We start from the raw sequence: 23,650 nt of genomic DNA, 5'->3' as shown, positions 1-23,650 counted from the left end.
ACTGCAAACAACAACGTCTGCAGCATGACAAGTGGAGCTAAGGAGTCGAAGGAAAGCTGCGGAGGAGGTGAAGTGATGGGAGGATGTGTTGTTGTGTAGATTAAGGATTTCTCTTGTATTACATTTTTATGGAGTGTCGACTGACAGGAAGATGGATAGATTTTAGGGGTCTGATTGTATAGGTGGATTTGTATCAAATTCCCTTGGCCACTTTGTCTATTTCAGCTTGCTTTGTTTATTATAGTTGTTTTGCTTTCAAAAAAAAAATTAAAAATAACAACAACATTAAATATTTGAAGGCAATCAGGGTCCTCTGAGCATTTGGGACTTCTATCGCTGTGCTTTAGCACCAAGATCTTAAGTAGCTTGCAGGTGAAATATTATTTATTTATTTGGGATATTTCAAACCCATCCAATTACCATGCATCTCTGGACAGCTTACAAACAAGTCAGTATTTTTGACCAGCATGGGCTGTTGTCAGACCGTTTCTCTGTCTAAATATGTACAAGATTGCATACTAAACTATTTATTCATTTACTTCATTTTACTTCTGTGCCTCCCTCTAACCCAAGGATTCTCTAGGTGGCTTATAGCTCCTGAAACAGCATATAAAATACAATTGATAAAATAGATAAAAATGATAAAATTAACTAAAATAAATCCACATGGTAAAAGAAATAATACAGACCTATAAACAGCCTTAGACAAATGCAACCAATAAATTAAAACAATCAAGAGTTAAATAAAACCAACAACAGAAGGCAAATAAATTAACCAAAAAGCTTGTTGGAACAGAAAAATTTTTACCTGGCGCCCAAAGAAAAGAAAGTCGGCACCAGCCGTCCCAGGGAAGCTAATCCCAAACTCTGGGCACCACAGCAAAGAATTACAAAATTCCCCATGCCTCACTGAGGGGATAGCTCTATTTGTGTAACTTCTTAATCATCCATTGAGCAAGTGGCAACTGCCAGCAGCTCAAGTTTCCAGAAAATGTTTGGCAGGGCTAGAAGGAGGGTCCTCATAAGCACCCCATCCCCCAAAGAAAAGTGTGGCCAGCAAGACACAAGCACAACTTCCCAGCTGACCCCCAGGGGTACCTGGCTTCAAGCTTCGCTATACTGGGGCAAGTGCGCATTGAATCCAGGAAACAGAAGATGCTCTCCACGGACAGCTGGTTGTTGTTCAAACTGCAGAGAACCAAATCAGACCGAAATAAGTTACCCTCAGAACAGCACTCCAACCATCAATAACACATAAATGATCATCTGACAGGGTAAAGGCTACAGACCAAGCCCTGGGGACAAAAATGCACATAAATAGAGATGCATGAGAATTTATTTTTGCTTGCAAAACATGCTGAAGGAGAAAGAGAGAAATTGCAATCTGTCAGGCACGCTTACATGTTCCTCTCATTACCTATTTCCAGTCCTATTTGCTTAAATTTCCGCAGTAGACTGATGGAGACCTAATTCAGTTTATTCAATTTTAATTTAAACAAACATTTATATCCCATCCTTTCCAATGAACAGCTCAGGACAGCTTACAATGATTTAAAATATTACAATTTATGGAGGAAATTTGCACGAAGACTGGGATATTTATGCAGTTCACCCACTTGCTACTCCAGCAGGTCCAAGCTTCCTGTTCGCATGGAGTTAGCAATAATTGCAAACAGGGACCCGGCACAAGAGGACTGGCAAGATGACACTGGAGAATCCCGGTGACCTGAAATGTTGCTCCTTTACCTATCCTCTCCCACATTTCTGATGCAAAGAACGTTGGGCTGCAGAGCTTTCTGGAGGCGGCGGAAGAAACCCCTCTCCGCTCAAAGCCTTCCAGACCTCCTTCCACGTGAAGTGCGCAATACTGTGTTAGATGAACCAAATATTCTGATTCAGCATGAGACAGAGTTATATGTAAATGACCTGGACAGCTTCACTGGTGGGTGACAGAGACATGAAATTATTATTTTTATTATTATTATGACCCAGCTGTGGCCTAACCCAGGAGATCTGCTTTGCATGGAGAAAGTTGCAGGTTGTATTTTTTCGCATTTGCTGTTAGATGAATTAGGTGTCAGAAGATGGGAAATACCATTTGCTCTGGTCTGTCAGCACAGAAAATATTAGGCTGGTGGAAACAGCTTGCCCTGAGGAGGTGGGAGAAGAAATGGATTCAGCTTGAGCTCAGAAGAATAAGAGCTGTGGAAGAGAAGAAAGAAAAGAGGACAGCCCAAGGGAGAATAGATCCTAGTATGATTGGGTTTGGGGGAGACATTTCTCCATCAGCCTGAATCAAACATTTCTCCCACCCATTCCTGCTCCTCGTTGCTTGCATGTTTTAGATGTAAGCAAGAGCTAATCCATTGATTACTATTTGTTTTACATTTATATGCCTCCTTTTCTCCTCTTGGAAGGCACCCAAAGCAGTTTATACAATCCTACTGCTGCTCACAATGACCCCACAAGGTAGGTGAGAACCAGACATGTCTGGTTCAGTGAGGGACTCCATTGAACAGGTGGAGTTTGAGGGAGGCAGATCCACCCAGTCCAGCGTCAATGTCCGACATTCCTGCCATGTGGTCCACAAGCAACAGCAACCAACCTGAGGGTGGAGCTAACTCCTTTTGAGCAGGAAACGGGAAAAGCTATAGATTTTGGAGCCAACTTCTTAGCATTAAGCCTCTTTTCCCTCTTAGCTAACTTCTATTAGTTAAGCATTCTAACTTCACCAGTGTCTTTGCTTAATGACATCTGCATCCTCTTTATACCCCAAAGCCATCAGTTTAATATGAAGCGGACTGCAGATGGAAACTTCTTAATCTGTTGGAAGAGGCAGGGCTGGAGGGTGGATTTCCAATGCCCGGTGAGCTTCATGGCCAAGTGGGGTCTAGAATCTGGAGCCTAGAATGCTCTAACCACTATGCCACACCAGTAGAGTGATGCTGTACTATATTGGGACCACCAGACAAAAGGTCCAGTTTTTTAATTTATTTGTTTATTTATATCTTGCCCATCTTCCTTTCAAGAAACTCAAGGTAGCTTAGATCATTCTCCTCCTCCTCTCAATCTTTATCCTCAACAACCCTGTAAGGAAGGTTGAGCTGAGGGTCTGTGACGGGTCCAGGCTCACCCAGTGAGCTCCCTGGCTGAGTGGGGGCCGGAACCAGAACCTCCTGAATCCCGGTCCGGCATGTCTAGCCACAACAATACATTCTCAGCTATATCGAAATAGGAATGGATGCAACTATCCATCCCAGTTTCTCATTTCTCCAATATTAAATTAAATTCATCCCAAACCCACATTTTTATTTAATTATTTAAAATATTTTACCCTGTCCTACACCGAAATCGTCCCATGATGGCTTACAATAAGAACAATAAACAACACATAATAACAAACAAAAATGCTACTGTAAATATTCTCTCCCTCTCCCTCTCTTTCTCTCTGAGTTTTCATGAAAATGTATACATGTTTCCTCAAATGACAGCATTTTTATACACAATTTTGCCTAAAGGTTTGTACACATTTTGGCAAGCCATTTTCCTAATAAAATATTAGGAACATCCTAACAAAATGCTATTGCCACAAACGCTTTTCTTTTTAGCTTCTCTATACCACTAATTGGGACTGCAGGTGGTGCAGTGGTTTAAACCGCTGTGCTGCTGGGTGGGCTGGTTGATCGAAAGGTCACCGGTTCGAATCTGCACAACGGAGTGAGTTCCCGTTGCTCCGTCCCAGCTCCTGCCAACCTTGCAGTTCGAAAGCATGCAAATGCGAGTAGATAAAAAGGTGCCACTTCGGGGGGCAGGTAACACCAAAGTGCACGGAACGCTGCTTAGTCATGCGGCCACATGACCACGGAGACTGTGTGCAGACAAACGCTGGCTCCCTCGGCCAGGAAACGGAGATGAGCACCGCTCCCGAGAGTCAGGCGCGACTGGACTTCACGTCAAGGGGAAACCTTTACCTTTTTACCTTTATACCACTAATAGCTGAGACTCTCTAGGCCATTTGCAACAAATGCCTTTTCGTAAGTGCTTTTCTCCAATATAAGCATTTTTAAAGTTGGTGATCTGCATAGCGGAAGCCATTACATGCTTCAAAAGTTATGTTTTTGTGTATTGATCCAAAAGTGAAACGTAGGTAAGTTTGCATTCAAATGTAAAATGAATTAATTTCTCCCCCATTCCAACATGCAAAACAGCTTCATGGGGCAAACAGCCAAAGAACCACCTTTTCCTTCTTCTACAGCACTGACTGCTATAAGGAAAGAGAAATCCCCAAAGAAATTGCCCCAATCTGCAAATTCAGAAAAGTGAGGCATTGAGCAAGTTTAAGAAGGCAAACAGGTTGTACAAATGGGCAATCTGCAGAATTCATTGACTGGAGATTAAGACTTATTGGTGCAAAATCTCAGATGGGGATGTAGCCTTGATAGAAAACGAACAAGGAAGGAAATACGTACATCAAAGGCCCAGAAATGCGCATTTGGGGGACCATCTTCATTAGTTCCTTGCATCCTTCATCACCAATGCGGTTATCTGACAAACTGACACAAGCATTTCGAGATTAGTAATGCAGTTCCTCCAAAAGCCCCATTCTGATATCAGGCTACTGCTGAGAAAGGGGGTACTCACTCGATTTCGGAAAAGTGGGGACTTCTCAGGAGAATATCAGCCATCTTCTCTGTCTGTTGGAAGTCTAATCTGCAGTCCTGCAATCTGTATAAATGAGAAGTACAGCGGTAACTCAGCTCACAAACGCTTCAGTTCATGACCAAATCGGGTCGTGAACAAAAATTTAAGAAAAAGTGTTACTCAGGTCACAAACTCCACATCAGGTGATGATCGCGATCGTGCCCGTTCTCCCCCCACAAGCGCGCCCGCGATTGTGCCCATGATCACTCCTGTCTCCCCCGCAGCACGCCTGCGCTTGCACCCATCTCCCCCCCCAGCGCACCCACGATTGCGCCCGTCTTTGGCTGCGATTGTGGTCGCGCTCACGCAGGCAACACGGGCCCGGTCGCAGTCGTGCTGCGGGGGCGGGGAGATGGCCGCAATCTTTGTCGCTCTTTGTCACTTGGCTTCACATTTTTCTGATTAAAAAAAAATATTAACAGAACAGATTCTCCTTATTTACATTGAACCTTATTGGGAAATTTGACTTGGTTTATGACCAATTTGGGTCACAACCAGAGTCCCGAACGGATTAAGTTTGTGCGCCAAGGTGCCACTGTATGGGCATGTGCTTGTGGGAATGCATACAAAGGCACATGGCAAGAAGCAGGCAGCAAACACTGGTATTTTTGAATGTTCTGCCTGATTTATCATCAGCTTGACTTTTATCTCCATGGACGCACAAAGCAGCTTTCACAAGGAAAGACCAAAATAAATCAGATAATTTTTTGCTGCCAGAATGGAGGAGCTGCAGTCTAACTACATATGGAAGGTTTTGAAGTCATATTAATGCCAACATGGGATGGAAAACTGGATCTCAGATGCTTGATGTGGCTGGAACCAGAGGTAGCCCACCCTCAAGGAATTCTGCACCAAGTAACACAGAAACAGAGCGAGTCAGAAGGGCCATCTAGTCTGACCCCCGGCTCCAGCCGGCTCCACTCACGACATGCCCACCATGTGCATATCCAACCTATCTTTGAACACCCTCATCAGTTTAATATATACTTTCGAAAAAGACCTATAGACTGTGTTGATCCTTTCTAGCTGAAACAGAGTAATCAGAAAGCTTTACTCATCTGCAGTGAAAGAAATGCAGCTCCATGCACAATCGAGGATCCAGGAGAAAGGTGAGAAAAGGACAGCCAAAGTGCTACCTAGCTCAGAAATCTGCGTGCTCATATGCAGACATGGCAGGGACTGGAAGAGTATCGCCACAGGGATGTGAGGACCCCAAACTCCAGCCAGCTCTCAAGCCATTTCAGCTAACTTTCATCCTTTGCATGGGTGGAGCAAAAGGGGGCCTTGTATGTCTGGCACAAATTTCTGCAGGATAACTTTATATTAGCATGAGTTACCCCTTCTAGTAGTTTGGGTATATTATAACTTTTGGTCCATTTATTATCACATTATAACTTCTGGTATATTTCCAAATGCAGGAGGGGTTTTTGTTTCTTTGTTTTATTTTAAGCCTGCAGCTAAATCAACCTAGAGGTACAGTAGTAAAATACAGTAAAAATGGAAAGAAAATTCTAACTTTTGAAATTTTGGGGAAATTAAAAGCTTTTCACCTGGTGCTAGAAGGAACAAAGAGTGAGGCCTTTCCCATACTGACCACCCTCCTGACTTCCTTTGGACGGGGGTCTCTGAGAAGGACCTCTGCTGATGATTTCAGGGTTCAGGGAGGCACATAGAGAAATTCTTAATATATATATATAGTGTGTGTGTGTGTGTGTGTGTGAGTGTATGTTAGTATGTATAAAGATTAATATATATTTACCGTAATACTAAAGTTCTGGCACTGGGAACAAATTCCTCTTCTTTACTCCCCACATCTTCTAACCTGAAATCCAAAGAGTATTTTTTCTAATTTTTAATACACCAGAACAGAACCGAACCGAACACGCACATGGCTGGAATAGACAGACTCACTGAAATCAGTTAGTTGTAGACCAACTGAGCAGCGAGATGGCTGCAAGCAGTGGTGCGTTTTGCTATTATGGTCACTGTAGTTACTAGTTTAACAATATTTGTGAATTGTTCCCATTAAAGACATTTGTAAGTGATGCACAAAAGAAACGATCACACAGAGGGAAGGCTTGTCTTCGTGAGAAGGTATGACTAAATACAGATTCAATTCACGGGGTAAAAGATGGCTGAATGTGATTCTGGCAGTCGCGAGGCATTCCCACGCCCAAAAGAAAGGCCACCTTTGAGGGGGGGGGGTTTCAAGCACCTTCTCTTTGCCCTCCAGCTGGACGCCCCACATGGCCAAATCCCTGTCACCTTTCACCAGGTCTCCAAATGTTCCGCTCAGGGCATCCTGCAAATGTTGCATCCTGGAAATATTCCCTAAATTTAATTATGATGCCTGATGGGGACTTAATGGGGAGTAATCCGAGGGCAATTTCTCACCTTGGATCTTTTTCGGAGCGACTGGTGAAATAGACGGTTAACGTGTTCCTCCTGCAAACGAACGAAGAAAGAAAGAAGCAAAGACTATTCATGGCAGGCTCCCCACACAGAACAGCTCAAACTCATCCTGTTTCTGCTGAAACTGGCCCTAACCACACCTGCCGTTTCTCAGGCCAGAAAGAGGAATGTGCCGTCAGCATCGAAAAAAGCCGAGCCGAGCCAAGCTTTTTAACAGGGAAAGAGAGGATGAGGCAACTGCTCCGTTGCGACTCCAGCCAGCCAGTACCTTATATGAAGCTTAGTGACATCTGGACAAACGGCAGCCGCTCTGGTGAAAGCAAGGATGACCCGCGGGGAAATCTCATTGTAGCTCAAACTGTTTGGAATACAGATTCATCATCCTCATCATCATCATCCTCATCATCCTTTTATATCCTACCTTTTTCCCTCTTACAAGGTGCCCAAAGCAACAATCCTGCTCCAGTCCGTTTTACCCAAACAACAACCCTGTGAGGTAGGTTAGGCTGAGAGGAAATGGCTGGCCCAAAGACGCCCACGGAGCTCCACAGCCAAGTGGGGGTGAGAACCTGGATCTCCACCCTCCCCAGTCCATCACTCCAATACCCATGCAGCAGCAGCTCAGCGCTGACCCAACATCCCACAGCAAGGCCGTTTTAGGGAAGGACGCACACGTGTCGCCATCTCTGCCCTGCCCTCAACACACACGCGCCCCAAACTTCACACACTGAGATCCAGGTGGCTCTGCAGCGCTCTCACCCTTCGTTTCCCTCCTGCGGATCAGATGTGCATTAGGCGCATGTGGGATGGGAGGGTCCAGTCTGGAGCCAGCCATCTGTCCGGTGCTGCCCAGAAACCTGGCAGGCAGGAAGGACACCCCTGAGCCCCTCCAACCCCTCACCTGGCCGCGTGCAGAGGTGGAAGCCCTCCTCCAGCTGCATTTCTGGAGTGCTGTCTGGAGTGGCTGTGAGAAGGCGTGTGTGCGGAGTTCCACTCGGGACCCCCATCCCTGAGGCCGGACCTCTCTCTCTGGCCCTGGGGAGCGCTTGTCCCCTCTATCCAACCCCACTGCATTGTGTTCTAAGACTGTGAACTGAGAATTACTTTTGCCAGGTCAGGAGAACGATTCCTCGCTTTGCTGAAATGGCGCTTGCCCCCCGAAAAATGTACGGACCTAACGGAGAGCTGAGGAGGGTCTTTTAGGGCAAGCGCATGATGGACAGCGGGTCTACCCATGGCAACTGGTCCATGACAGCCGATATGCTGCCTCCTGGATCAGAGCCCAACCCGAGGGGGCACAAGCGGGGGAGGTGGTCACTGCCCTCACGCCCCCACAGCGATCTGGCCGGCCACTGCAGGAACCCTGCAGGCATCCCATAGGGACCAATGGGCTGGTCAAGTCTTCTGACTGATCCGATGCATCACTGCTTATGCTCCTGGGTTTATAGCTGAGGCACGAGCATGTTCTCCATTTCCCCATGTTCCTGATTGCTACCAATTCACCTAACCCCACAGCCGTGAAGGGAACGCATGTGGAAATTGACTCGTCCAGATCACAAGGCCAGGACATGTCGGTGCTGGAAGGAACGTCTCCCTCATCTTCTCCCAAAAAGAATCTGCCACTATTGGCACATGCAAATGCGCCGTTGCAATCCAGACATTTTGGTGGCCAGTTTCTTCTCGCTCAGGTGGCCGTTCAGGTCCCACTAATGTACCCGCTGTGACCCATTAACAACCAGACGGGAGGGCCACGTGCCCACAAAGTGCCACGGACGGTGTGAAGCTGCCCCTGCGTATCTGCGGGTGCCCTTTTCTCAACCAGGTCTGGCCAGCCACCTGCTGTTCTGCTCTTCACACCAGTCATTCTTGCTAGTACTTCTTCGGGAGGCGGGGGGGGGGCAGCTTTACTTACTCTATTTTCTTTAGCTTTTTTACAGTGGAAAATATTTCAGTAATCTTGATCATTTCTTGCTCCTTCAGTTTATTGTCCTGCAAGCTAAAAGGAGGCCGTGTTGATGAGTGCTCACCTAATTAAGAAATGAGCTTATTGCACCCACAGCAGGGCTGCCCTCCTCCCTGATGGAAAAGAGAAAGTTCACCTGATGTCTTCCAGCTGATGGCAGCTTGGGAGAGCTCGGACCAGCTCTTCGAGCCCCAGAACTGAGATGTTTCCACCCACTAAGCTGCAAAACAGAAATGACAGTGCTATAAACAGGAACAGTCCAGTTCATGTTGGAACCCAAAAGCAGCAACCAGACTGGAAAAACATTTAAGAAGTAACCACTTAGCACTCACACATTTCAGCATGTTTAGGTATGCGATAGTAGAGACATCACCCTGCTGACAAAAGTTCGCATAGTCAAGGCTCTGGTTTTCCCAGTTGCAATGTAAATAGATGGGAAGAAATGGAGGTAGTGACAGATTTTATTTTCCTGGGCTTCAAGATCACCGCAGATGGGGACTGCAGCCAAGAAATTAAAAGACACTTGCTCCTGGGGAGGAAAGCTATGGCAAATCTAGATAGCATGCTAAAAAGCAGAGACATCACCCTGCCAACAAAAGTGCATATAGTCAAGGCTATGGTTTTCCCAGTTGCAATGTATGGCTGTGAAAGCTGGACCATAAGGAAGGCTGAGCACCAAAGGATTGAGGCCTTTGGATTGTGGTGCTGGAGGAGACTCCTGCGAGTCCCTTGGACCGCAAGGCGATCAAACTGGTCAGTCCTAGAGGAGATCAACCCTGACTGCTCTTTAGAAGGCCAGATAGTGAAGAAGAAACTCCAATACTTTGGCCACCTACTGAGAAGGAAGGACTCCCTGGAGAAGAGCCTAATGCTGGGAACAATAGATGGCAAAAGAAGGAGGGGACGGCAGAGAATGAGGTGGCTGGATGGAGTCACTGAAGCAGTTGGTGTGAGCTTGAGTGGACTCGGGGCTGGTGGAGGACAGGAAGGCCTGGAGGAATGTTGTCCATGGGGTCGCAATGGGTCGAACACGACTTCGCAACTAGAAAGCAAGCATAGTTGATTACAAAGGGCTAATCTGGAGACTGGCTTGCGGTGCAATCCTATGCCGGGGTGGGGGCATAGGATTATTTGGAGCCCCCTCCAAGGTGGGATGTCAAAGCCTGAGCTCCCACCCTGTCCCCACCAGCCCCCAGAGCTGGCTTGGAATGAGCCAGGCTGGCGGCCTTGTGAAGGCTGCAGAGAACAGGAGAAGGTGCATGCTGGGGTGTGGGAGGGGAGAGGCTGAGGCTGATGGTTTATGCCCTTCCCAAAGGGCACTCTAGTCTCCTTCCCCCTCCTTCGCTGCACTTCATCAGGGCGGGCAAAGGCCGATGTCCAGGCGGGAGCCAGGCAGAAGCGCCCAGCAAAGAGAGGAACTGCCACTGGCTCCCCGTCAGCCTGCGGTGATGATCCAGCCTGGAGCACACGGGCTTTGCTTTCTCTCCCGCCAGCTGAACAGCCTCCAAGAGCCTCAAGGTCACCTAATCCAGAGAGGGAAGAAATGCTATTCCCTTGGGACTGTTTTGCCTCCATTTTAATTACTTGGAATATTGTTCTGAAGAAGCTGCACGGGAGACAAGCAGTGCTTGCAATAACATCAGCACCACTCTGTGTCTGCCCTTACTTGGAACTGCACAACCGCACGGCCCAGTCACGGTCTCTTTCGCATAGTTGAATGCACAGGCAACAATCGGTCTCTCACAAACTCGGATGGTTGCAGAAATCTTGCATTTTTGCCATGTTGATCTTTTCCTGCTTTTTAATGCATCCTTTGTCATGGAGTTTCTACCATTCCACAAACTCTCCCCAACATCCCCCTCCCCCAATACTAAGATAGCCAGATAACATCAGAATAGCTCATGCAATGCAGGGAAAATGCTTACTGAAATGTTGCCAGGGACTTGATCTTTGGTAAGCTTGGAGAAAGGGCTGCAACAAACTCATTTCCATACTTTCTGCTCCTAAAGCTGAGGATAAAGGAAATTTAAAACATACACACAGGTGCATGATGGGGGTTGCACAGCAAATCAGCCATCCCTCTATGCTAACTGCCCTAAGAACTTCCGCACAAGAATTTCCCTCTAATACTGTGTTGGATCCAGATCTCTTCATTCTCACGGTAGATCCATGGAAGGAAAGACTTACTTGATTCGCATTGATTTCAGTGGGTCCAGTTCTAAGCACGACAAAGTTTACATTCAACCCACACAGTTGGAAGGGACCCTCGAAAGCAATCTACTCCGAACCCCTGCCACTGTAGGAAATCCACCCCTACATTCTCCCAGATTATGGGCCATTTAAACTCTGCTTTAAACTTGCTAATGGGGGAGAGCCCACCAGCTTCTGACTTAGTTTGCTTCCTTGTCAAATAGCTTGTACCACCAGGGAATTATGCCCCTCCGCCCCCACTTTCTAAGCAGGACCAGAGGTTTCTAATGGAAGTCTTTATTATGGTAAAGCTGGTCAGCTAGGCTGGCTTTACGATACAAAAGAAGAGAATTGCAGAAATCAGTAACAGAACAAGGCAGTGAAGTCAGAATACTGGCTGTTAGGGAATGCAGTTTAAAGATAAGTGGACTTGAAACGGATACCTCTCCTGCCTCCCAGCCAAAAGATGCTGGCTCTGCCTTCAAGGTAGCCCATGCAGCTTGTGGGCAAATCAGTAGGAATCTCTGGCGCTACCCAGTTGGTCTGTCCATTTGACGTGACGCCACGTGATCAAATCCATCGTGTTAAGCCTGGCCCCATCCAGCCTGGCCCGTTCAATCGTTTCCCACATGTTCTCCTCTAAGTTCGCCCCACCACTGCCAACAGATATTCCTGATGAGGATCTCTCTTTCCCAGCTGACAAAAGCAACTCGGAAATGGCTCTGGAGGTGAATGCTGGCAGAGGCTAACTCTTCCCCCGCACACTCCTGCCCTCGGCCCAATGATCTTGACCGGGATTGCTAGGGGCAGAAAGGCCTCATCCGCCAAAGGCTAATCTAGCCCCCCATTGCAAAAAGCTTGCCTACTCTTGAAGTCCACGTCCTCATGCAAACATTCACGGGTGCAACCAAGAGCAGAAATGCACACAAAACCGTGGACGGCTTTTTCTGTGTTGCCTTCCACCCTCAAATTTGCAAGCTGATGCAGAAATAGGGGAGAACGAAGTTGGTGCTTTGGCACGGGACCAAACACGCCTTTCCATTCCTATTCTGGAGACGTTCCCATTTGCCTACAACCTTCTGAACCTGCAGTGTCCAAGCAGCAGGTCAACCCTTTGATTCTTACGTCGTTCCTAGTCCAAGTATCTATTGATAGCCACACCTATGGATAATCCGATGCAAGTTTCCTACCTTAAGCTCTTGATATTTTCGCAGCTGCCCAGGACTTCCAAATAGTCAAGCTCCATGGGGCATCCGGCAAAATGCAAGGACACCAAATCTGGGTTGCTGTTGATGACGAAAGCCAAGGTCATCATGTCCAGCGGCATCAGCCGGAAGTTTCTAAAGTGATACTTGAAATTTAACTGCTTCGCAACATGCTGGGCTACGTCAAGGCTTTGCGTCTCGTACACACAATGGCAGAGCTCAGCAATTTTCGGCCCTGTTAACTGTGCCCTTGCCAGCCTCTTCAGCATCTGCACAAACAGCGCTTGCCGTGCCTGTATCCAGGCCTCGCCCTGTCGGGCTAGGGCGCTGAGGAACCGCAGGCAGCCCTGGGATGCGAGGCCGGACAGGAAGATGTGGCAGTTCTCTGTGAACGGCGTCTTGGCTCCCTTCTTTAAAGTCCACTTGGACCTCAGGAAGAACCTCTGCTTCAGGGAGCGGTTGTCGACTGTCGGGCTTGTCAACAGGAAAAGCGCTGCGAAAAACTCCTGCAGACTGAAGTGGGCGAAGGTATAACCAGTTCGGGCCTGGCCGTTGCTTGTTTTTACCTCGAAGGCCAGCAAGAGCCCGTTCCGGCAAGCAAAGTCCTTCACGTGCCCTGGGACCTCAGCAGCATAAAACAGCATCTTTTTCTCCTCCAGGCCTTTGAAGCCCAGCTCGCAGAGGCCAGCAAGCGTCGCGTGGTGCTGGCTCACATCCACCTCTCCAGAAGCACCCAAGCCCTGATGTTTGCATAGGAAGGTGTGAAGCATTTTGAGGTAAAACTGAGTAACCGTTTGAGGGAGCTGGACACTTCCTGCATTTTGGAGAAGCAGATATTCCAGGCAAATGCAGATGATGTTGCACAAGGCAGGGACGTGGCACATGCTCAGGAGTCTGGCATTGCTTGTCAGGCACGCGAGGGCCTGCTCTTTCTGTGAATGCTGGTGGAAAAAGTTGCTAGCGTATTCCTTGACCTTCTCACGGTCAAACCCCCAGATTTCCGCTTGAAGGGTGTCAGGTTTGAAGAAAGCTTCAGGGAGTATCTTTGGCCGAGTTGTGACCAACACAGTACAGCCAGGCAAGACTTTTCCTTGGCAAAGTCCGGCAAAAAGTTCAGAAATGGAGGCAGGTTCAGGAAGATCGGGGATTGGTGCTCGACCCAAAGTTGGGTGCTGAATGTTTTCTACGAACTCATCCAGCCCATCAAATATTAGCAGCATGTTCTGGGCATTCTCTAGAAGGTGCTCAAATACTGCATCTGGGTGATTATCTGGCTGGAGGAAGAAGTCGAACAAGAGTTCGCAGAGCGTAAGCTTCCTCTTGATCAGGTTGAGCTGTCTGAACTCAAAGAAGAATACGAACTGGAACTGGGGCAGAACCCCTTCAGCCCACTCTTGGCAAATTTTGTGCACGAGTCTAGTTTTCCCCATTCCAGGTTTTCCCAGCAAGAAAATAAGCCTGGTGGTACCCGTGTGGACGCTTTCAAAGAGATCGGACGATCTCATGGTCGTGCTGCCATGCTCCTCTGGATCGTGAAGAGCCCTTGGGTCCTCCTTGGCTTTGTCCATCTTTCCCTTTATCTTGAAAGCTTTGCTCTGATAGATCACAAGGTTGACAAAGGCTTGGCTGAAAGCTGATGGTCCGCCTCTAACTTCCGCTGCATCTACAAGCCTGTCCACTCCAAATCTCTGACGCACGGAGGCGATGACAAGTTGCCGGTACCTTTCAGCCGAATCTGCGAGAAACAACGGCGGGAGAGAAGGGACTAAGCCGTGTGCCCATCCCTGGTCCCAGGGGGCTCTGGCTAATGCACGTGTGTGAACCGCGTTCATACTGGAGTCCCTGCTCTCCACTTTAGAAACAGTTTATCCACTGGAATGTTTGCCTTGAGTTCAACAGCTCCCTTTCCCCTTCCTTGTTCTTGCTCCGTAAGTCACTCACTCGTCCGAGCACCAGCCACTCCAGGGAACATGGCTGGCTAAGGTGCCACAGATCCATCTGGGGTGTCCCCTCCAGTCCCCAACTCTGTGAAATAGGGTGCCACGGTTTCTACCACCCCGTAGGGTTGCTGGCCGGGGAAACAGGATTACATATCTACCTACACTAGGCACTTAAAGCCACATTAAATGCATTTTGCTGTAACGCCTCCTCCCATTGAATTATGGGAGCTGTAGTTTTGCCAGCTTTTTCTTTTTTTAAACAGGGGTCACATCTTTACCTGAGCTGAAGCTGAAATCCAGCAATATTCCTACCCTCCAGGCTCATTCTTAGAAGAGCTAAACTACAAAGCAAAAGCTTCTGGCACCTCCTGAACCCCAAAGCAAACAGCTGCGGCCAGACTGCCTGATGCACCGCAGCGAACTCGCATTTCTAGGCTTGCAGAATTCAATCACGACAAATAAAGCGCTACATGCCAAATCGCTGCTGTTTTGATTGCTTGCAGTTGATGTTCGTGGAAGAGTTGCTCCATGGACGGCGTCTTTCGAGCCCTGGAGGGTGGGAAAAGACAATATGGAGACACATCAGGGGAACAGTCTAGAAAGCAGTTCAGATTGATCACTCCTACAGCAAAACACACAATTTCATCAGTTTGGCTGAATTCGTTTTTCTTTTGTATGTAGTATTTTCAAGTGAAAGGGGAAAAGAACTACCATTTCTCGGTATTTATTTATTTGATTTATTAGAACTCTAAAAAAGCTATTTGAAGGAGCATTTGCTAAAGCATTAATGGATTAGAATCAGAAATATCTGAGTTACATAGAGGAACGAGACAGGAAGACCCCTTGTCTCCCTTAATATTTGCAATCGTCATCAAACCATTAGCTCCAAGCATAAAGATTAAGGATAATATTATAGGTATAATAATTAGGAATAAACAGCATAAAATCAACCTTTATGCAGATGATATGCTTTTGCTTTTGAAGGACCCATCAAAAAGCATAGAACTGTTAAAACAATTATTAGAAATGTAAAATTGCCATATAGGATTAAAATTAATTACCAAAATCTAACTTATGCATAAATATCCCTATATCAGAGCAAAGAGAGAGTAAAGCAATGTCTAGTTCAGACTTGTGCTATTCTAGTTTTAGATATTTTGGAATTTGGCTAAGAAAAAGTATAAATCAACTGACATATAGAAATTATAAATATATGTATAATGAAATAAGAGCTAAAATTAAGCAATGGGATAAATTAAAATTATCATTATTAGGGAGAATTGTGGTGGTTAAAGTTCATATTCTGCCAAAATTTTGTTTTTGTTAAAAAAAAAACCTACCATTGCAACCAGAAATGAATACGTTAAAACTGTGGCCAAACAAAGGGAAAATTTATCTCAGGAAACTGGAAAAAATTAAGATGTATAAATAGTGTGAAAAATACAGCTGCCATGGAAGGAGGATTGGCAATACCACATTTAATAAAATATTATGAAGGCTTCCAAATGTCTCAAATAGTAATGCTAAAACAAATCAACAAGACTCCTGATTGGATTCAAATGGAAGAAGAGCATAAGATTCATTCTTATTTCTATATACTTAAATTGTTGAAGAATAAAGAACAAATTCAAAACCCTTTTATTAAGGAAACTATATGAATATAGCATAAATATATGAAAACCCTAGTGCCACCTATATCTCCATTATGTCCTTTTTTGGAGCATCCTAAATTTAAATCTCAGGAAAAATATACACAATTAATAAGGTTGGAAAGAAATAGGTATCTACAGAATTAGAGATTTATTTGTACATGGGAAACCAATTTCAATTAGGCAATTAGAAGAAAGGACTAGTCAAATAAAAAGTAATTGATTACAACGGATTCAAATAAAAGATTTTGCAAATAAGCTATATGTAACTTTGGGACCTATTAGAACATTGACAGTAATAGAAAATTATTGTACAGGAGACACTAATAATTAAAAACAGGATTTTATCTTTATGTTGTATACAAGTATTGTAAAAGATGAGTATACCAGTTATATAGGAACAAAAACAATATGGGAAATGAATTTAAATATTAAAATCCAGAAAAAGTGTGGGCAGGAATATGGAACACTCAGTTATACAACTCATAAGGAGATGGTATTGAAGACAGTTCATAGATGGCATTTATTCCCTACAAAACCTCATAAAATAAATGTGGAAATATCAGATATGTGTTGGTGAAATTGTTGGGTAAAATGGTTGCTTGAACACATGTGGATATCCTGCCCAAAAGTGGAATTATTCTGGAAGAGGTAATTAAATGGTTAGAAAGGTTAACATGTCAAAAAAATAATTTGTAATGAAACTCTCCTATTATTCTCCCTCTGAGAAATGAGAATTTAAAACATAAGGAGCTGGAGAAGATCCTCATGGGAGTAGCAAGATAGAAATTGTGCGTAATTAGAAAGCTGTAAAGGGGCTCTCCCTTCAAAGATATTTAGGAAGGATATGAGAAATGGCACTAATGGAGAAATTGACTACATGGGCTAGAATCCTGAGAGGTGAAATAAAAATAGATAATTTCATTAAGATTTGGCACCCCTTACTGACCTTGAATATGGAATCAAATATTGAGATAAATATGCTAGGAAACCCACTAGTATATTGAGCTGCTGTTTGTTAAGTTTGTCTGTGTGTGTGTGTGTGTGTGTGTGTGTATTAACATTGTGGGTATTGGTTTGTGGAATAGATTTGGAATGCATATGTAAATACAGCTATTGTTATATAGAAGATATACATGCTGTAAGATGATTATATGCTTTTTTTTTACTGGCAAGGATTGTCAAAAAATAAAAAAGGGAAATATAAAAATGCTTCATAAATAAAGTCCAATTTTCCACCAGTCTGTCTGCTATTATGCCCTGTTTTAGTTTTGGATGCTCCTTTTTCACATTGGATTAATCCTGTTCGTAACATTGTCCACAACAACCTGGATGATAAAATAGGAGTTTTTTTTATAGAAATATAGAAACAGAGCGAGTCAGAAGGGTCCTCCCGAGCCATCTAGTCTGACCCCTGGCTCCAGCCGGCTCCGCTCACAACATGCCCACCACGTGCCTGTCCAGCCTCTCCTTGAACACCCGCACTGATGGGGCCTCAGCCACCTCCCGTGGAAGCCCATTCCACACCCTCGGGGTCCTAACTGTCAGGAAGTGCTTCCTGGCATCTAAATGGAACCTTGGCTCCCTGAGACTGAGGGAACTGGGCCTTTTCAGCCTGGAGGAGACTCAGAGGGGATCTGTTGGCAACATACAGGTATGTGAGGGGGTGTCAGAGGAGGTGGGGAGAGACCTGTTCTCCCCTGCAGAGGAAGGCAGGACGAGCTCCAACGGAGCAAAGCTCAGGGAACCCAGGTTCCATTTGGATGCCAGGAAGCACTTCCTGACAGTCAGGACCCCGAGGGTGTGGAATGGGCTCCCACGGGAGGTGGTTGAGGCCCCATCGGGGAGGGTGTTCAAGGATAGGCTGGACATGCACGTGGTGGGCATGTCGTGAGTGGAGCCGGCTGGAGCCGGGGGTCAGACTAGATGGCCCGGGAGACCCCTTCTGACTCGCTCTGTTTCTGTGCTCCGCCATTGAGCGATGGCTCAACACATCTGGTAGCAAAATGCAAAACTGCCTCATACTAAGCCCATCGTCCCCTCTAGGCCAGCACCCAGACTAGCACTGGCTGTGCAGGATTTCAAACGGGAATCTTGCCGAGCCTGTCTAATCACAGTCTCAGCAGGATCGCTGCGCAGTGCCCGCGGTGCCCGCAGCATCCAAAAGGGCACCGCTGAGAGTGAAGGGGGGCATCTTGGCAGGCAGCTATTGAAGGGGGGGAAATCCCGAAGGGGCAAGACGACAGAATAGCCCAGAACACTTCACAGGGGACTGGGAACCCCCAGGATTCACTGAATGGCGAGTATCGCTAGAGGCGAAGGGATGGCCGAAAAGCAGGGGAATGGCATCGCCCAAGGAACGGCATGGCTGGCTGATACAAGCCCATTTTCTTGCAGGTTCCATCGTTACCACAGCAAAAATAACGTGGCTTCATTTCGCAGTATTAGCTCATCTTTCTGCGGTTGCCATTGCTTCCTCTGCTTTAAGGGTGACTGGAGAGATATTCTGAAGGTTGACCAGCATTTCCTCATCTGCTGGGGTCTGTGCCAGAATTGCTCCAGGAGTAGGAAATGTTGCAAGTGGAGCGCTGATCTTGCAGCCATCTCCCCTGTGGGCAGCAGAGAGATGCAACATCTCTTGCCTCGAGCTGGCATCTCCCTGAAGCCTGCCATCAAAGGCCTCGGGGAAAGAAAATTAGGGATATGAACCCCAAGCATGTCACTGGACCCTTGTTTGTGTTGTGTTAGTGTTGTATTTTTAATTGTTGTAATGGGTTTTATTGTGGTTTTTATATTGCAGTTTTTATCCTGTGATTGTGAGCCACCCAGAGGTGCTGTGAAAGTGTGGGCAGCATACGAATGTAAGGGAGGGAGGGAGGGACAGAGAGAAAGACACAGGGACACACAGACAGGGGAGGAGAGGAGAGGAGAGGAGAGGCCTTCTGGTTCTTTGCAGGTCCCTTGACGGGAGGGTGGGTCATCCACGGGGCTGCCCTTTCCCCCTCTGGACACGCACAGCCTCCTTTTCTGCCCCTGCTCCGCTTTTCCATGTGTTCCTGGATTGCCTGGGTGCTCTCGTTATCGCACAGGGCCAGCTCTCCAGGGTGCCTTGGACACACCTGGCCATTTTGAAGCCGTCCTCGAAAGGAACCCAGCAGCTTCAGCTAGTGCAGCATGGGCACACAGCATGGGCATCCCTGCGGGACAGGGATGGCCACGGGCATAAGGAACCCCTAGGCATCCGTGGCACCAGCTGCTTTCTGCCCCCCATTCCAGGGGCCCCACCTGCCCTGGCCCCCACATCAGGCAGCTCGGACGCCTCCTTTGCTAGGCCAGCCCCCACCCGCTTCAGATCCACGATGGCAGGAAGGGACCCCTTATCGCTGCTGCCCTGAGGCTGTGGGCAAGTCCCGCCCCGCTCGGCGACCAGGCCTGACCCGTCCCCACATGTCCCCCGCGTGATTGGAGCTTGTGAATCAGGTGAAATCATCACCGGCATCTTTTAGGTTTTGCTCTAACCCCCCCTCCCCATTTTTCCCAGTTACAGAATCAAGTCTGACATTACAAGGCTACAGTTTGCTCTGTAGCTTTAAGTTAAGTGAATAGCACTAAAGTTCACTCAAGCATATGACATGGTCGTTTTCTGACCTTAAACTGCTGTTCTGTTAATTCTGCAAGAAGTGCTAATGTGTAAAAAAAAAAAAAAAAAGACAACCCGCCTTAATTGGTGTTCTAAAGTGGAGAAAGATGAGAGGAAGCATTTTTTTCAAGCGTGCTCCTTGACTAATTTATCCTTCTATATCACATCATATTTCTATTGTATTATCTTGTCCAGTCGGCAAATACCCTTGGAGTAGTTCATAATTTTTACAAAACCAACAATAATAAACTAGCAGCCCAGGAATGCTGCAACGGAAGTACCATGAAAGGTTGTCCATCCAAACCCACAAGTACTCCCCGCAGAGAAGGATCTTACTTGCAGAGGGAGTCCGGAGCTGAGTTGCAGCTTCTCCAAAATCTTCTTGCCCTGGAATTACAAATCAGCACATCAGGCATCGCAAAGTGTTGCTTTAATGCAGCCGTGGCGGTTTGAAAACTGTTGGGAAGCGATGGTGAAGCACAGTTTCCCTGCAATCCATTTTCTAGATCAAAATGCCTCCCAGAGCCCCTCTGTTCTCTGCTAGGGGTGAAATCAACAGATCCAGTATTTTTTCATCCTACTTAGTTTAGCAGTGTGCACTGGATTTAGTGGAAACTGAAATGAATAATCCCCATTTACCTTTTAAAGACAATAAATAAGAATTCAAGGGAATGGGTTTTTCATTCATCCCCCTCCCTTCATTTCTTTTGGGAAGACTGGAAACTTCCAGAGTGTAGGACACAGAATAATCAACTCAAGTTGCGACAACCCAGATTCACGCTGGACATCAGGAAAAGTTTCCTCACTGTCACAGCAATACGGCAGTGGGACCGGCTGCCTGGAGGCCCTGGAGACATTCAGAAAGGAACTGGACAGCCAGCTGAGTGGGATGGTGTGACTTGGGGTTCTTGGTGTGAGCAGAAGGTTGGACTCGATGGCCTTCCGGGCCCCTTCCAACTCTCCTATTCTAGGATTCTATGACCCTTTTGCATTGTTTAGATGGAGGACAAGGAAGTGAGAGGCAAGCAAAAGGTTAGCCGGGCATCGCAGTTATATCAGTGAAAACACGAGAGAAAGTAAAAGGAATGCTAGCAAACAGAAAACAAAACAAAAACGCAATTCAAATGAATTGAAAAATGCAATTCAAATGAAAATGCAAGTCAAATGGCTAAAAATCAAATCAGTGCAGAAAATGAAAGCAATCCAAGGTTAGACAACAAAAATGAAATTATTGTTGCTGCTTGTCCCTAGTCTAATGCAGACTTTGATCTAAAATGATTTAGAACTAACGGCATCAAAGGGGGCTCTTTTAGTGTTCACCATCACACATACACACGCACATGAACACATACAAGGAATGGATTTTTGAGGGAGGGAAGAGGCTGGATGGGAAGGATTAACCCTTCCCTACCTGTGCACAGTGGTTGCAAACCGGATCAGGATATCCCAGGCTCCCTTTGAGGTCAAAATGTTGAGGATCAGCAAAATACACGTTTCATAAAATTGAATAGTAGAGTTGGAAGGGGCCAGAAGGGGCTGTTGCAGGACACCACATGACACCCTCCCACTCCGGTGGCTGCCCAGTTTCTTTCGGGATGTCCCCAGTGTGGGAGAGCCCCCCACTTCCCCAGAAAACAGGCTCCATCGTCGTACTGCTCTGACAGTGAGGAAATTCTTCCTGGTGTTCAGCCTAAACATGGTTACTTTTAACTTAAGTCCATTATTCTGTGTCCAGCACTCTGGAATGAACAAGAAGAGATCCTGTCCTTCCCCTTTGTGGCAGCCTTTCACGTACTTGTAGAGGGCTACTATATTCCCCTCAGCCTTGGGGCTGAGCATGCCCAGTTCTCTCAATCTTTCCTCATAGAGCTTTTCCTCCAGTCCCTGAATTATCCTCCTTGCCCTCCTCTGGACCCTTTCCAGCCCATCTGCATCTTTCATAAAACTGTGATGCTCAGAACTAGACACAGTACTTCAGATGAGGCCCAACCAGTGCCGAGTAAAGGGGAACTAGGACTTCATGTGTTTGGAAGGGATGCTTCAGGCGGCAGCATTCTCCATGTTGGAGCTGCATCACACTGTTGGCTCACGTTGAGCTTGCCTGGTGCAGTGCAGAATCCTCCGCTGCCGTGTTCTTACCGTCTCCTGACACACTCATGAACACTATTTCCAGCTCCAGGGGCAGGTTGCACTCCATGCAGACACTTTCGATGAACACTTTGAAGAGGGGGCCGTCAGCATCCGCTGCCCTCAGGAACAGGTCCAGGACCCGCGAGACCTTCTCCTTGTGGTCTGCCACATCTGAATCCCAGTCCACGTCTGCCTCTGGAAGGAGCTGCTCAGCTTTCCTGCGCACCCATTCGGGATGGTGACTGAGGAAGTCCACCAGCTGCGGCCACGCATTTCTGATGTCTCTCTGGCGGTTTTCATCACACATCTGAAATGGAATCTGGAAGGAAAAGCGGGCAAAATTCAACGTCTGCAAACTCAGGCTTGATCAAATATTTGTCCTTTTGCTCGACCTCAGCTTTCCCCAAACTAATGCTGTTCAGATGTTAGAGACTATAACTCCCAGTGTGCTTGGCCACTGGTTATGCTGGTTAGGGTAATGGGAGCTAAGCTCCAAAACACCAGGCTGGGAAGACCAAAGGCAAATGCGAATTCCTAAGAAGGTGCCGTGCCAAGTTCCCCAAGTGAACAGCTTGGGATGGATGTCATTCCCAACTCCGAAAGGCCAGTCTGCACACAGCTGCTTTTAAGCCATCGTTGCAATTAGCAATCACCTGCTGTTGGCGGACAGCAGACATTAAGAAAACCATAAATTAGGGATAAAGGTGAAGGTTTCCCCTTGATGTTACGTCCATTCATGCCTGACTCTCGGGGGCGGTGCTCATCTCCGTTTCCTGGCCAAGGGAGCCAGTGCTTGTCCGCAGACAGTCTCCGTGGTCATGCGGCCGCATGGCTGAACACCGAAGTGCACGGAATTAGGGATACGGAAGAAAATTGTGCTGTTTCCATTTGAGTGCAAATACCCAAACTGAAACAAAGATACACTTTAACCCTTGCACTTTAAACCACTTTAAATGTTTGGAGTTTTGCATGAGATTCTCCAATCAAAAAATGCATCAAAATATATGCATTTCACAAAAAAAAGATCTATTTGTGAAAATCAAGCTTACAAATGCATTCTATTAGGAAAATGCTTGCCAAAAAAGGTGCCTCTGAAGAAAGGAGCACAAAGTGTGTGCGCATTCCCTTACCAGCCTTTTCCATCCAAGTTCAGGAGAAATTCTCAGAATTTCAAAATCACCATTGGAAAATGAGAAAATAAGAGGACCAAGCTCTGGCAGAACAATGGCCTGACTTGGCATCGCCATTTTGGTTTAGGCAGTTTAAAAATACATCCAGTGAATTAACAGCTGCTGCACTTGAAAACAGCTTGTCATTGTGAGCAGAAGACATGCGGCTCTGGAACAGAAGGTTCTAACTTGTGTGCATCTTTTTTCTACCTGAAAGTGCCTCTTTCTCTGAATGAATAATCTTCCTTCCTTCCTTCCCAACTGGCAGTATACTGTGAATTTTATTTATTTTATATATTTATTAAAACATTTTTATGCCGCCTCATTCGCCGAAGCCTCGGGGCGGCTCACAATAATTATAATATAAATTAAAAATATAAATATTAAATTAAAATACCACAATACAGAATAAAATAAGCCGCCCTGGCCAGATAAAACCAATAATGTTAACAGTTAAAATGCTGCTTGAATAAAAAGGTTGCTTCACTGAGTGCCTTGTAGCACATGAATATTTGGGTGCTCTTCCTACAGGACGGGGGGAGGCTGGGCGTGAGCTTTCTGGGCAACCTTTCCCCGTTAGATCACATCACGTGAGGCCTGCAGCGCCCCAGTGGATTTTTCATGGGTAGCTTCCAATGCTTGTCTTCCTTA

General features: G+C 46.4%; 1 protein-coding gene across 4 annotated transcripts in view; it reads right to left on the bottom strand.

The window, feature by feature from the left end:
* Positions 1 to 23,650, bottom strand: part of NLRC5 (NLR family CARD domain containing 5) — a 77,172-nt gene that overhangs the window by 46,872 nt on the left and 6,650 nt on the right. For all 4 annotated transcript variants that reach the window (XM_044433992.1, XM_044433994.1, XM_044433995.1 and 1 more), the window contains exons 3-15: positions 21,840 to 22,149; positions 20,037 to 20,087; positions 14,886 to 14,960; positions 12,457 to 14,206; positions 11,002 to 11,085; positions 9,213 to 9,296; positions 9,026 to 9,109; positions 7,382 to 7,471; positions 7,096 to 7,146; positions 6,461 to 6,523; positions 4,642 to 4,725; positions 4,470 to 4,553; positions 1,099 to 1,188 (exon numbers count right to left, since the gene is read on the bottom strand). In XM_044433992.1, the coding sequence (XP_044289927.1) occupies positions 1,099 to 1,188; positions 4,470 to 4,553; positions 4,642 to 4,725; positions 6,461 to 6,523; positions 7,096 to 7,146; positions 7,382 to 7,471; positions 9,026 to 9,109; positions 9,213 to 9,296; positions 11,002 to 11,085; positions 12,457 to 14,206; positions 14,886 to 14,960; positions 20,037 to 20,087; positions 21,840 to 22,149 (2,900 nt within the window). The remainder of the gene's footprint in view (positions 1 to 1,098; positions 1,189 to 4,469; positions 4,554 to 4,641; positions 4,726 to 6,460; positions 6,524 to 7,095; positions 7,147 to 7,381; positions 7,472 to 9,025; positions 9,110 to 9,212; positions 9,297 to 11,001; positions 11,086 to 12,456; positions 14,207 to 14,885; positions 14,961 to 20,036; positions 20,088 to 21,839; positions 22,150 to 23,650) is intronic.

Source organism: Varanus komodoensis, unplaced genomic scaffold, assembly GCF_004798865.1.
Source record: "Varanus komodoensis strain SLA01 unplaced genomic scaffold, ASM479886v1 scaffold27, whole genome shotgun sequence".
Taxonomy (NCBI): domain Eukaryota; kingdom Metazoa; phylum Chordata; class Lepidosauria; order Squamata; family Varanidae; genus Varanus; species Varanus komodoensis.
Note: the sequence above shows the minus strand (reverse complement) of the source record. Positions and strands in the feature narration are given on the sequence as shown.